We start from the raw sequence: 15,653 nt of genomic DNA on the forward strand, positions 1-15,653 counted from the left end.
CAAAAATGCTTCTGATGGTTTAATAAAATGCAACTCTTTTTTTTTTTTTAAAAAAAATGGAGATGCAGATTTTCTGTTTATACAAGGGACATTTTATTTTAATTGATTATGACAGGGAAAACTAAATTAGCTATAATTTCCTGCTGCCTCTAAGCAAGGAAGATCCTGCAGAGACCCTTTTTCTGCTGAGCTGGATGAGACCATGAAAATACAAAGCAGAGCTTGGAGATGGAGCTGAGAGTCAAACTGTGCTGCTTATGCGGAGTGTGGGCCGCAGGGAACACTGCCTAGGGAGAAGCTTCCAAAGGGAGCAAGACCAAGCTTCTGGTAGTGCGTAGAACACGGCAGGGAAGCTGCCTCCAAGAGAAGAACTTTTGGGGGAAAGAGGAGAAAGAGATGCTTAGATAAGTGTTTATTTTTTAATTAGAGTATAATTGCTTTTCATATTATATTGGTTTCTGCCACACATCAACATGAATCAGTCAGAGGTATACATATGTCCCCTCCCTCTCAAGCCTGCCTCCCAGCCCTCTAGGCTGTAAGACAGCACCAGGCTGAGCTCTCGGCATCACACGGCTAATTCCCACTGGCTACCTATTTTACATACGGTAATGCACATGTTTCAGTGCTACTCTCTCAACTCCTCCCACCCTCTCCTTCCTCCTGTGTCCACACGCCTGTTCTCTACGTCTTTGTCTCTATTGCTGCTCTGCAAATAGGTTCATCAGTACCATTTTTCTAGATTCCATATACATGCATTAATATACCATATTTGTTTTCCTCTTTTTGATTTACTTCACTCTGTATGACAGGCTCTAGGATCATCCACCTCACTAGAACTGACTCAGATTCGTTCCTTTCTATGGCTGAGTAATATTCCATTGTGTATATGTACCACAACTTCTTTATGTGTTCATTAGATAAGTGCTGAATGAAGTCTGCCATATGGTGATATCACTCTTTCCAACTGCTATTATTTCCATACATTAAAATAAATACCTAGCCATTAAATTTTTAAAACTTAGAGCCAAACAAAATTATTGTAAACCACTACACTCATATGAGCCATCCATCTAATGTACTCTGGTCAACTCTGGACTGCAGAGCCAAGCTGCATGTTAGAAGGCAGAGGAACCCTCCTCAGCTACCCACTCTAATTCTGGCAGCTGAACACTGCAGTGCAGAAGACTTTCAGGAAACACACGGGAGAGCTGTCAACTCTTTAGTAACATACAGTATTTGGAAAAGTATTAGGCTTTTTGAGTTTTAACGTTTCAGAGTCATGAAATGACACTGAAAAGACCTACACAAAAGAAGCTCCAGAAATGGAGAGAACAGCGACGAAGCTTAAAATATAAATCTTTCATTAACTGAACAAAGCTACTTAGTTTTAACAGGAATCAAAACTTTGACAGAGTCAGAATGGAACACAGGAAGGACTTTCGTTACTTCAGATCAGGCGGCAATTCAGAGCTTTTATTTTTTTATATAAAAATTCTAAAACTTAGAATAAAACATGAAGAAATGACTTTTAGGGATAAAACATTAATGCACTATTAATGTTAAGAAAAGAATACACAGCTGTCTACTGGATACCAACATACACGTTATCCAAAGAACAAGGTTTATCAAATGTATATTCCAGTGGGTATAGGGAAGATTTTCCAGAATCCCACAGAAATGGAAAAAGCAACATATTTAATTCTGTTTGTTGCTCCGGGGAAACTCCAGCTGAAGCAGTCTTTTGAGCAATCTGCTTCCACTTTTCTGAGAATGAGAACCTGTTCCCTTAAGGCCATACTCATATCACCGTTTTTCTAATTCTCTTTTTGGAGACATTCCAGAAAAACACTGCTTCTATTTTATAAACGCTCCAGGGTTGAGGCTAGTCCAGCAGAAATGAAAAAACCCTATTTATCAGAAGTGTCCCAGGAACAACATGCAACCTCTCCTGTACAAAGAAAACAGGGATGCCTGATTCAAAGATCCATCCTTCAGCCTTGAAGAGAAGAATCAGAAGCAAACACTTTTAATTGCAACATGTTCTTCTTGACTATGAAAAACTCCAGAAGCTGTGCACACGTTTAGGGAAATGTGAGAGGAGTTGTGTAATCCGGCAAACAGGGCCAAGTTCTAGAAAAGTGCACAGCGTTTCTGGGTACACAACAGGCCCATTGTGGATTATTGTCAGAGGCCTGGCTGGGTCTCTTACACCTTCCTCAAAACTTCCCCTGCGGACGAGGAGGGGAGGGGGAAGAGTAAACACTCGTAACCTGACCCTTGAGTTTGGGAACCTGATAAAACATCCTGAACATCTCTTAAAACCAGAATCACTTTGTAAGTCTCAGCTATTTTTGGTCAAATCATCCAGACAGTCTCTTCTGGTGTGTGAGGATACCCAAACCCATGATGTTTTCTGAAATGTAAAAGGAGCCTCTAGGGTCAGCTGACGGCATTTTATCCAAAGTTTTTTTTCTAATCCATGCAAATATCGGGCTGGCCAGAAAGTTCACTCAGGCTTTCTATAAGGTGGTATGGAAAACCTGAGTGAACGCTTTGGTCAACCCAACAGAACCCACCGTTAACATAGAGAGGCAGCAGATGTAGGAAGTCAGGTAAAGTAACACTTTGAAACAATCCATTTAATTGGAATATTTTGATTTTTATGAAATCTTTGCATATCAAAATGCTCTCAAAGGCAAATTGTGCTGCAGAAGTCTAATTGCTAGAAAATTCTCCACACATTGCAGATTGGCAAAGCCTCAGAAAATGAAACATTCAGTTACTCTACTAGCTGCTTATTTTTTAAATTGTCTCTTGATATGAACTGACGTATATATATACTTTTCTCATTCAGGCAAACCATTTACCTCTTTCTCCATTTGTAATCCTTCTGCTCTAATGTTTCTTTCAAATACTTCTCTCTTTTCCATCTGGGGGTTGGATTTTCTGTACACGAGAATGTAGTCAATTCGACATTTTCCGTCTCTGAAGTAAAGGCCATTTAATTTGTTTTTTTCTGGTACTGTCTGCACACAAAGAGAAAGGGACCAGTTTAGGACACTCAAAACTGAGCCTTGACTGAGTAATGTTAAAGAATAATTAAAACTAAATGAATTTTCCTTATGTTTTATCAAAATTACACTTTTATTAATGAAAAATATAAACAACAGAAAACAAAATAAAAATCAGAAAAAGCACTCAGTCTAATGAACAAAACTTAAAGATACCCAATGATACCAAAAGTTTCCAAGGATGTGGAGCAACTGACATTCTACCGGTGAGAGTGAAAACTGATGTACTAACACTGGAAAACACACTAACATCATCACGAAAAATTGAACATTGGCATATATAACCCTAATAGATTCCTGACAAACCAGGAAATGTGTATATGAATGTTCACAGCAGCATTGTTCATAAGAGAAAAAATTTTAAATGGGAATCAATGCATATCAATGAATAGGCAAACATACATAAATTGTATAGTCATATAGTAAAATATTATATAGCAGGGAAAAAGAACTACTGATGCATCTTATAGTAAGCAAAATCTTAAAAACAATATTGACAGAAGAAATGCGAGTCACAGAAGACTTTATACTGCATGATACCATTTTTTACAAAGCACAAAACAAAATCAATATAAAATAAGTTGCTAATGATACATATGTATGCATGGTAAAATGATTTTTAGAGCAAGGTAATAAAAAATGCAAAAATTCAGGAAGACAGTCCATCTGGCAGGGGAGAAGGATGAGACTACATGTAGTTTGATGGTTTTAGTAATATTTTTTAGTTCAGTGTCTCTCAAACTTTTTTGCCCACCATAGTAAATATTTTTCTTTGTGATATTTGTGTATACAGTTATAAACAGCACAAGGATTAAATCTGTTTGTAAGTTATAGTCAGAGCAGGATCTTCACATCCATGGTTTCTCCACATTGTGGTTACAACCACATACTATATGGTACTATAATATCTATTATTGAAAAACATCCACAGATAGATGGACCCACATACTCAAATCCACATTATTCAAGGGTCAACCGTATGTGTAAACACAAAAAAATTTGAGATCCCAGTATATATCAGTTTCTAAATAGCAGTATGAAGAAAGAAAATATGCCAGACCTCCAAGGCTATTACTAGAGTCCATATTCTTGCAGCAGTGCCATGCATGCAACCTCATTCAAAGGGAACATCTTAGCTGGGAGAGATGGAAATAACATCTCATACCTGGGCAGGTATTTATAACTGATGTTCAATCTTCACTATTTCTGGCTTCTGTTCAGAAGCCCACCCAAACAAACACTTTCATAGCAATCATCTGCCAGGCAAGGGAACTATTCAGTAGATTTAGCACATTACCATCTATCTGCAAAACCAGCCAAGGCTTCAAGAGAAGGTTTAACAAAGTCCTAATCTCCTTGAGACTGTTCAATCACCTCTAAATTAAGGGGAATAGACTACCTGCTTTGTGAGGTACCTTTCAAGGTCCTTCCTCTGTGCCATATTATGGTATCCAAAGTTTCTGTGTGAAGAAATGCTGACAGAATGAGTTTTTTTCTTAAAACACACACACACACATAAGTTGTATACGGTGTTTATAGAAAGAGGTCTGGGAAGTTTGATAGAAGTAAACAATTTTTCCTGCTCAAAGGTATTATCCTTTCACTGGCTAACAGCCTCTGGAATAACAGCAGCATTAAGAATACACAATAAATTAATGACTCTGATCTGTGTTGCTATTACTTAAACTTAATGCATATACAAGTGTCAGTTGCTTACTCACGTCTAACTTTTTGCGACCCCATGGACTGTAGCCCACCAGGCTCCTCTGTCCTTGGAATTCTCCAGGCAAGAATACTGGAGTGGATCCCTTCTCTAGGGGATCTTTCTGACACAGGGATCAAACCTGGGTCTCCTGCATTTCAGGCAGATTCTTTACCTACCATCTGAGTTTCAAAATCACTGCAGATGGTGACTGCAGCCATGAAATTAAAAGACGCCTGCTCCTTGGAAGAAAAGCTATGACTAACCTAGACAGGATGTTAAAAAGCAGAGGCATTACTTTGCCAACAAAGGTCCATCTGGTCAAAGCTATGGTTTTTCCAGTGGTCATGTATGGATGTGAGAGTTGGGCTATAAAGAAAGCTGAGTGCCGAAGAACTGATGCTTTTGAACTGTGGTGTTAGAGAAGACTCTTGAGAGTCCCTTGGACTGCAAGGAGATCCAACTAGTCCATCCTAAAGGAGATCAGTCCTGAATATTCATTGGAAGGACTGATGCTAAAGCTGAAACTCCAATGCTTTGGCCTCCTGATGCGAACAGCTGACTCACCTGAAAAGATCCTGATGCTGGGAAAGATTGAAGGCAGGAGGAGAAGCGAATAACAGAGGATGAGATGGTTGGATGACATCACTGACTCAATGGATATGAGTTTGAGTAAACTCTGGGAGTTGGTGATGGACAAGGAGGCCTGGCGTGCTGCAGTCCATGGGGTTGCAAGGAGTCAGAAACGACTGGGCGACTGAACTGAACTGAGCCACTAGGAAAGCCCACATACAAAGTGCATATACAAAGAAGATATTAAACTCCACTGAGATACAGCTGAGCAACAGCAAATGCTTTTAACAAAATACTTTTTCCCCCCTAAATAACACATGAACAGATGGTCTGTATATAATTGCAATGAGTTTCTGTAATCTTAGTTTCCAGATTACAGAGGCAAATGTTAACTCAAAGAGGCTACAGACAACACAGTCTACGGAGGGCTGGTCCACTTTACATCATTGTTCCACATGACGGGAGATTTCAACAGGGAATCCATTCTTGTAAAGCTAACTTTTGACTAGTTGGCCATACCTAAAATGTAAATCATTTTAAAATGATGAGTGTTTTTAAACATCTTCTTTGTATAAGCTAAATGCCTTTAGCTATAAGAGAAGTGCATGACCCACTGAAAGTCTGTTTTGAACTAGGTAGATTTCAGATTCCTGAAATGTGCTAGACCCCCGGAGGTTTTCAAAAGCGTGTAAGATTTCACCCCTTCTTTCCCCTCAGTTCAATGAGATGACTTTAAACAATCCACTGGAATATGATTCTCCAGTTCTGGCATGGATCAAGAATTTTGTTTTTACGAAATGGCATACTCTTACCTCTCCCCCGGCTTCCAACCTGCTAGCATCATCTGAAGTACTGGTAAGATTTCCAGGGTGAAGGAGAGAGTCGTCATCTTTGCAAGGACTGTTGACAGCTTCTAATTCATCAAAAAGAATATTGACATCCTTGGCCACTAGAACCAAAGTAAATACATTACAAGTCAAGTCAAGAATCTGGGATCTTAAAAGCAATACTGAAAGTAAAGACATCTCCCTCTGGCTTCATAGTTTTTCATTGTTTCAATTACACCTTGAATGACAGATATATTATTTCCAAAGAAAAATGGACGTCAACTGTAAAATGTGTTTAACCAAACAGTGTCTTCATTAGGCCAAGGTGAAAGACAATGTGAAGTAAAGTGAAGTATCTCCACAATATACATATAATTTGTCTTCCGTGATAACAACAGTGATAAAAAAGTGATAAAAAAAAAAGTGTTGTTTTGTTTAGCTTTCCTTCATATAGTTGTTTAGCATGGGTTCTTTAAGACTTCAAAGAACTCATTTTGCATATTTTTAAAGCTTTTTAATTGGAGGATAATGGCTTTACAAGGCTGTGTTGGTCCCTGATGTACAACAATGTCAATCTGCTCTAAGAATACATCTGTTCCCTTCCTCGTAAGCCTCCTTCCCATGCACCCCTACCCCCACCCCGGCCATCACAGAGCGCCAAGCTGAGTTCCCTGTGCTGTCCAGCAGCCTTCCCCTAGCTATCTGTTTTACACATGATGGTGTATATACGGGCTTCAGTGCTCCCTTCTCAATTGGTCCCACCCGCTCCTGTCCCCACTGAGCCCACAAGTCCATTCTCTACGTCTGCTTCTCTATCGCTGCCCTGCAAACCGGTTCATCAGTATCATTTTTCCTAGATTCCATACATATGTATTAACACACAATATTCATTTTTCTCTTTCTGACTTACTTCACTCTGCATAACAGGCTCTAGGTTCATCCACCTGACGACAACTGACTCAAATTTGTTCTTTTCTATGGCTCAGTAATATTCCATTGTATATATGTACAGCAACTTAAGATCTCATTTTGTATTGGAGAATACAAAAAACAAAAATTTTTTGTTTTCATTTAAACGCTTCCAACTCTTACCTACTATAAATAGGGTTGCTATGAGCATTGGGGTGCGAGTATCTTCCAGGCACAGTTTTCGTCTTTTCCGGACATACGCCCAGGAAGGGGGGTCACTGGATCATATGACAACTTTTAGTTTTTAAGGAGCCTCCATTCTGTTCTTCATAGTGGCTGTACTTACTCACATTCTGACCAATGCGGGGGCGGGGGGGGGGGTCCTTTTACTCCACACCCTCTCTAGCATTTATTGTTTGCAGATTTTTTGATGATGGACATTCGGACCAGTATGAGGTGATACTGTATTGTAGTTCTGATTTGCATTCTCTAGTAATTAGCAGTGCTGAGCATCTTTTCATGTGCCTGTTGGCCATCTGTCTGTCTTCTTTGGAGTAATGTCTATTTAGGTCTTCTACCCACTTTTTGATTGAGTTTTGTTTTGTTTGTTTATTTGTTATACTGACTTGTATAAATCAGTTTATATATTTTGGAAATTAAGCTTTTGCCAGTCAAGTTATTTGTAAATATTTTCTCTCGAGTTCATAGGTTGTTTTCTCATTTTGTTTATGGTTTTCTTTGCTGTGCAAAAGTTAAGTTTAATTAAGTTCATTTGCTTATTTTTGCTTTTGGGGTCCCTTCTATACTGACTTACATTTTAGAACAACATTGACATTCACTTTTTCTTTGATGCTTTAAAAATAACTAAGGATTTATCAGAATCTGCTATCAGAAGCTGCTGACTAGTATAATTCATAGAAGACTGAGTTCTATTTGCCCAAGCATATAAAAGAGTATCTGTTCTTTCATCCAAAAAAATTTTAGAGGTGTGCACACTGTGTCAGGCAGAGATGTGTAGTGACTGAATCTTGGTGAATAAAAGTGATGAGTCTTCCTGCCCTTGTGGTAATAACAAGAATAAATAATCAAAGAAATATGAAGTGTGGTGAGTGATATGAAGAACAGAGTTTAACGGGGTGACCAGGATCCAAGTGTGTGATTTTGGGCAATTCATTTAACTGCAAGTTTTTAATCTGTAAAATAAAATTGACACAGGAATAAAATGAACGTTTATTGCTTACTGTAGCAGGCTGAACTATGGGCCCCAAAGGTGACCTAATCCCTGGAATGTATGACTGTATAAAGTTATATGGGAAAAGGGACTTCATAGATGCAATTAAGTCAAGGATCTTAAATTGGGGAGATTATCCAGGATTATATGGATAGGGCCATGTAATTACAAGAGAGACAGGAAGGTCAGAATCAGATAAAGACACTGGAAGATACGATGCTGCTGAGTTTGACAACAGAGGACGAGGTCACAAGTCAAGGAATGCAGGGGTGGCCCTAGAAGATAGAAAAGGCAAGAAAGCAGATTCTTGCCCAGAACCTCTAGAAGGAACTCAGTCTTGCTGACATCTTGAAGATGTCTGACCTTCAAAACCTTAAGATAAGAAATCTGTGCTGTTTCAAATTACTAAGTTTGTGGCAATTTGTTACAGCTGCAAAAAAAGGAACTAATACACTTATTAGAGATTTTTAGGCTGTGAGGCTACAAATGAAAAACATCAAAGTCTTTTCATACAACCAAGGCTTAAGAGCATCTACACTGGACCAGGTGCTCAAGTAGAAGCACTGACATTTTTGAGGAAGCATGTTGTGGGAGGTGTTGTGGGAGGTGTCAAGGTCAAAGACCACTTCCCTGACTACCCGATGTAAAGAAGCTGCCCTTCACCCAGGTACCCTCCATCTCCTCTCTCGGCTCATTTTCTTCCCAGCATGTATCACAGTCTGAATTATTTATTCATTTATTTTCTTAAATGCTGGATGTCTACCCTATTAGAACTTAAGTTCCAAAAGAACAGGAACCCTGTCTGTGTTGATGGGTGTACAGAAATCCAGGCATGGAGTAAGCCCTCAACTCATTTTTGTTGAATAATAGCCAATGTAGGAGATGAGACGTAAGCGACCCAAGTTTAATCCCTGGGTTGGGAAAATCCCCTGGAGGAGGGCACAACAACCCTCCATGGGATGTCTGGAGAATCCCAGGGACAGGGGAGCCTGGCGAGTTATGGTCCATGGGGTCGCAAAGAATTGAACGTGACTGAAGCGACTTTGCATGCTTCCACACAGAATGACCTCAAAGTGGTCACTGTCTAATGATGTGTGACAGTATTTTTCTTCACTGTTCTATGACTCTGGGACCATGCATGTATGTTTCTCCTAATGCAACTCTTACAAGCCAGGAGCTCCATCATTTCAAGTAGATATTGATTAAATTTTCAAGGAGATAATGATGACTTTCTACTGATTATATCTGAATAGGATCAAAATATTCTTTTAACATGGGAAGACATGATTACTATTTCAAACTCCACCCCTTAGCTATGTGAATTTGTGCTACCATTTCCTCACTGGTGAGACAGGTATAGAAACCTTCTCCAAGGGTGACTAAGAAGATTATGTGAGATAATGCACATGTCAGCAGAGTGGCTGACATATGGCAAATCCATAAGAAATGTTGGGTTTGTCGATTTTAGACTGGAGCACTTTAGCGTTATCAATACAAAAAGGCAGAGCAAGCATTTACAAGCTAGAGTGGTTGTTCAGAGGGATGGACTGGGATGAGATGTGAGATAGAGAGAGAAGCTAAAGAGGACAGACACTGAGATTCTCATCATGGTGACTGGCCCTCGTTGGGGAGAAACTCTTGAATATTCATTCATTCATCCTATGCTTTTGTCAAGATAGAAAATTACCAGATTATCTTCCACCAGTATCACCTTCTGGTGTTGGCACAATCTGTTCAAAAAAAGCTTTTGACATCTATGATTCTCAGCTGGCCCCAAAGTGTCACCCTGAAGGCATCTCGTATGGTCTAGGAGGCATTTGTTCTCCCAGGGTGGCGCCAGTCACATCTGGTGGGAAGAATCCAGGGATGCTGCTAAACATCCTGCAATACACACAACGGCCCTTGTAGCGAGTTCTCCAGCCCAAATGTCACTGGTGCTGATGTTGAGAGGTTCTGCTTTGCATTAAAAGTCCAGCTATTTTATTCTAGAGGGACCAGTTAACCTGGGAAAAGGGAGAGAAGCCCTTTGCTCTCCTACTGCTGCCCATCAGAACTACTGTCTGGAAGCTATTAATAGTATGGGACTGATGCTACCTGAGTGCTCAAGGGAAATCAGTACGTCTCTGATTTTTAGAGAATGAGCGATACGAAGGCACCATTATCGCCTGCCAGTATTTCAAGAGCTTCAGCTGAGATAAGAAATGCTGAAGCGTCAGAAAACGCTCAGCTAAGCACGTGATCAGTAGGAAGACTGCAGGACATGTAAAGACTCCACAGAAGACAGAAGAAACATGTGTCCTTCATCAGAATTTCACCATGGTCACTGATAGATCCGCTTTAACTGCAATGGAAGTTTTAGGAGCAAATCTCCTTTGGTAGGAACTTTCATTCTTTCAAAGAAAATAACCTCCAACTGTGAAGTTAACCAGTGTTTAGAAATCTATTCATTCAGTAAGTATTTATCAAAATCTACACTGTCTAGAAACTGGGGTTCAAGTACTGGCAGGTTCAAGTCTTGGCGACAGGCAGGATCCCCGCCCTACAAGAGCTCACGGTCCAGCCAAGGCAGAAGCAGGACCTCTCCCTCCTCTGGGACAGATGTGACAAAGTGCCTCTTCATCCAAACAAGGTCACTTGTTAATACATCCCATCGCCTCCCTCATGCGTTGTTTCTCAAATTAAGAAATGTTTGATAATTATCTGCCCGGTAGAATTCTGTGATTAGGCTCATTAAATAAGAAAGAGAGCCAAATGTTCTGAGAAGTCGATTAAGAATGATGAGAGAGGAAGGAAGGGAAGGAATGAGTGAGACAAGGAGGGAGAGAAGGATGAAGGGAGGGGGAGGGAACGGGGAGAGGGAGGGAGAAAAGAAAGAGAAGGAATGCAAAAATTCTGTTCTAATCAAATATGGACCTGCACTGTATAGAGACTCAGGAAGGGCCCTGTGAACAGGACTGGGCAGGTAACATGGGTTCTGGCATATGGACACCGCATATTTGGGAAAGCAACAAAGATACCCAAACGACACTCTCTTGCAAAAATCAGGTGCTTATCCTACAGAGACCCAGGAAATAAATAGCAGGGACTTACATTGAACAACTAAACAAGGGCCAAGAAACTGAAATTGCCTGGGAGACCAAAAATCATCTACTGACTCTGAGTCAAGGAACAAAGGCAGCAGGGAGAAAGATTTCAGAGGGTTGGCTTGTTCTATTCTCCCAGAATGGAAGCAGATCAGAGAAGGCAAAGGACCAGGAAGGAGGGAGATCCTGACCTCCCTCATGTGATGGGAGGGCAAATTTGTCACAGTGGTACAGAATCTATCAAATATTTGCAATTATTTCAATTATTCTTTCAGTGAAAATCATTTTGTATATTAACTCAACTCTCTTGGGAAAAGAGACTGCAAACATATGGCAAGGGCTAAAACAAACAAATGAATTGCTTATCTTCTGCCACTTGCTCACTGAACCAACACTCAGCTTAGGTGCTAAAGGTATAAACATGACCAAGACATAAGGAGACAGCCTCATGCTTCCAGACAAGAGGATGAACTTGAGGAATCAATGCTACAAAGGCAATTGGAAAAACACAGCAAATGTTTATTTTAGACTGTGTTAGAAACAATCTAAAAGAGAGTAAGAAATAAATACCCAAAATATCAAATAGTTCAACTCATCACTCTTTCAAAAAAAACAAAAAAACTCACCTTGGCATTATAGTTCAGGAGTACTTTAATCTTGGCACTTTCTGAGGCAGAGAAAATAAAGTGAAATTATAGGTCACTGAAGAAGACATGAAAAGGCTGTGTGCAGTATAATCTGAGTTTCTATATTTGTTCTGCAGAGTGTCAGTTCATTACACTATTGATATTTTTATCCAGAGTTCCAAATGATTACATCTGATACTCAGAATTCTGAAGGTATTATATACTGACCTCATAGCCTCATTAGAAAATTAAAAAAAGGACACCTCCAGGAATAATTTAGAATAATACAAAAAATTGTTCATGTCTCAGTTTGAACACTGACCTGGCTGTTTTATAACCAGCTCATCTATACATCTAGAGTCCCTTTCAGATGAAGGCCCAAGATAGCTCCAAACTTGACACAAGGGCTAGCAAACAGGAGGTGCTCAATGCCCATTTTAAAATAAATAAAAGCTAGCTTGAGATTATATCAGTTGCCTTTTCCCCCCGTATTCTAACTACCTCAGTGCCATTACTTGCAAGAATCTGTTTTTCTCTTGAATTCAGAGGTCAAATAGGAACGAAGCGGGAAGGGACTACGATTTATTCAGAGCTGACTGTGTATGTGAGGTCTGTTTTCTCCCTCGATCTTCAGAACATCTTGCAGGACAGGTAGGTAGTAAGAGAAAGAAGCCAGGTTCAAAGATGCTAAGTACGCACACACAGCTCATAAATGACAGGGATGAATTCCAACCCAGTTCTGACTCCCAAATGGAGGCTGTTTCCTGCCAGCTCCTTGTTTCTGTAGAAGGCATTCTACTCTTCTTAAATTCTGTTTGGTTTTCAAGAACAGGAAGTCATTTCACCAGCAAATCTTGTCACAATTTTAACACTGATCTGAATGAAGCTAGACTTCACAGCTGTAGCCCAAGTCTGACGCTTTTAAAAAATTTAACAAATAGATCAAACTAAGTGCTTTTAAAAATCCAGGAAAACACACAGCAGCACAGCACAGCTTTGAGCCACTGGAATTTTAAAAACCAAACATTGCTTTGCATTTATATGGCACTAGCAAGCCTAGGACCCTCTAGATGTTCATTACTCTTCAAATGAATTTGATAACAGCCCTAAGGCAGAGGCTGCCTGGTGAACCAAGAAGAAGAGGGTCTAATTTAGAAAATTCAAAATAAATAATTGGAAAGGACATAAATCCTTCCTTAGCTGGCTTTATTCCTTTCTAACAGGCCAGTGGTTTTCGAAGTGTGTTCCCTGGAACCCCAGGATTCTTTGGAGGAACTTCAGGGGCCATGAAAGGGGCAAAAAGGAAGCTGAGTGGGAAAGTCCTACACCTTTTACCCCCACCAACTCCAGATAGCTCAGTTACCTGTCCTAAACACTGATAATATACATAAAAATATATTAGGGACAAAATAACAGATTCTGCAGCTTTAAGAAGTTTGGATACCTCCACAAGTGTATTAGGCAACAATTAAATGGGTATGTTATCACTTCCCAAAGCAAAAATTGGTATAAGAAAGCTGGAGTCTTAATAGTTACAGATCTGAGAGCTGGCATTTTTTTTTTTTTTAGCCTGAAAAATTGACTTGAAAGACTTTAAGATTCACAATGTTTTTAATAAACAACAACAACAACACAAGTCATGAAACTTTTTAAATGTGTGGTTATTAAATTTTTTTCCATTGGCATTTCCTGACTTTGTAAAGACACTGTTTTTAAAACAGAGCGTACACGACAGCATGGGGTACCCACGGCACACTCTGTAATGGGGCCAAGATCATTAAGTTGCTCCCAAGACAGCACATTTCTTACGAAGAGCTTTTCACACAGCTACTCCATTCTAAAGAACGGACAGACACTTCGGTCATTAGATAACAAGGCGTCTAATGATGGCACCTCTTTTAACTCTGCAAATGCTATTTAGAGAACTGTGTACCTAATCCAAGCTTTGCTCAATAGCCGTGGTTCCCTTTTCACAACTAGAAACAGGGTCAGTGATGTTCTGCATTAAAAATCCTAAAGTCTACTGACCATAACTGCCCCTTCTCTGGAAAGAACATGAGTTTTGGATTTAGACAAACCTGAGTTCAAACACCAGTCCTCCCACTTCCTATTTGATTGGATTCTGTAACTTGTTCAAGCTTTAAGTGGGAATAATACAATGTACCAGAGAGAACTGTTGCAAGGAATGAAGACAAGGTGGCCAGCAGTAAGTCCATAGTCCTTACTGTGTGCCAAGCACTAAGGGCTTTGCAGGTTGTCTATAACTACCTCCCTTTCACCGATATGGGAATTAGGGCAAAAAGAGTTTAAGACTAAACAAAATAACACACGTAGTTGCCTTACTTGATGTCTAATGCCTATCAGTTCCTTCCTCTCCCTCATCTTCCCCTTTGCAACAGCATAGCCATATGAATTAAAGATACAATGGTAAAGCTGGGTTCAAGAAAGTGGGTGGAGAATGACTCACTGGATGTCACCGAGAAATGACTGTCTCCTCACCCACAGAGCAAGAGCAGCACCAACCTGGGAAGAGCTTTATGATTGCACAGGGACATTGCATGCATAAAGGTCTTCCCTGGGAGCTCAGCTAGAAAGAATCTGCCTGTGATGCAGGAGACCCAGAGTTGGGAAGATCCCCTGGAGAAGGGATAGGCTACCCACTGCAGTATTCTTGGGCCTCCCTGGTGGCTCAGCTGGTAAAGACTCCTCCTGCAATGTGGGAGACCTGGGTTCAGTCTCTTGGTTGAGAAGATCCCCTGGAGAAGGGAAAGGCTACCCACTGCAGTATTCTGGCCTGAAGAATTTCATGGACTGTAAAGTCCGTGGGGTTGCAAAGAGTTTGACATGACTGAGTGACTTCCACTTCACTTCACAGCGTAACAATCACCCAATAATCCTTAAAGCCTCCCAGGTCTCCTTCCAAACACTTTGCTATTTGCTCTCTTTCCCTCCCAAGTCGATTAGAATCTAATGGACTATATCACAATCAAGTCTGCCAGGGTATGAATGCCACTTAAGAGTCGCCAGAGTCTGTATAGTGTTGGTCTTCTATACCCACGGGTTTCCCATCTGAGAATTCAAAGAACCCGTCTGCAGTGGACAGTTTCATTTCAGTCACTGCTGACATTCCCATGCCTCTCCCTCAGATACCCAGAACCGCACAAAGGTTCCAGAGGTTTTATAGACGGCAGAACATCTACTGGGATGACTCAGGTCTCCATGCCACACTGGCTACTGCTGAGCTGTCCCCTGTGCGAGTCTACAGTGGAATTCATTCACTAAGGCGTTAACAAAATTTACTGAGCAAGGGGGAGGCAGAAGATGAGATAGTCAGATAACATCATCGACTCAGTGGACATGAGTTTGAGCCAACTCCAGGAGAGAGAGGGAAGGACAGAGGAGCCTGGGGTGCTGCAGTCCATGGGGTTGCAGAGAGTCGGACATGACTTAGCAACTGAACAGCAACACCCACACTCCACACTCTGCTCAAGGCACCGGGTATATGACAAAGACACGGGACGAGAGACTCCTGCTTTTCCAGAGCCTCCAAATTCCCTGATCACTGAAGGATTTGTTCCTTCCTCAGGCTGGAGACTCTCAGTCATGGCTGGCAGTTCAGATGGCCCAT

At 40.6% G+C, this 15,653-nt stretch overlaps 1 protein-coding gene across 1 annotated transcript in view; it reads right to left on the minus strand.

The window, feature by feature from the left end:
* The window catches only part of ANO4 (anoctamin 4), a 418,375-nt gene that overhangs the window by 174,226 nt on the left and 228,496 nt on the right, over positions 1–15,653 (minus strand). The window contains exons 6-7 of the mRNA XM_061124170.1: positions 6,162–6,298; positions 2,871–3,029 (exon numbers count right to left, since the gene is read on the minus strand). Of these exons, the coding sequence (XP_060980153.1) occupies positions 2,871–3,029; positions 6,162–6,298 (296 nt within the window). The remainder of the gene's footprint in view (positions 1–2,870; positions 3,030–6,161; positions 6,299–15,653) is intronic.

This window comes from Dama dama, chromosome 22 (assembly GCF_033118175.1).
Source record: "Dama dama isolate Ldn47 chromosome 22, ASM3311817v1, whole genome shotgun sequence".
Classification (NCBI taxonomy): domain Eukaryota; kingdom Metazoa; phylum Chordata; class Mammalia; order Artiodactyla; family Cervidae; genus Dama; species Dama dama.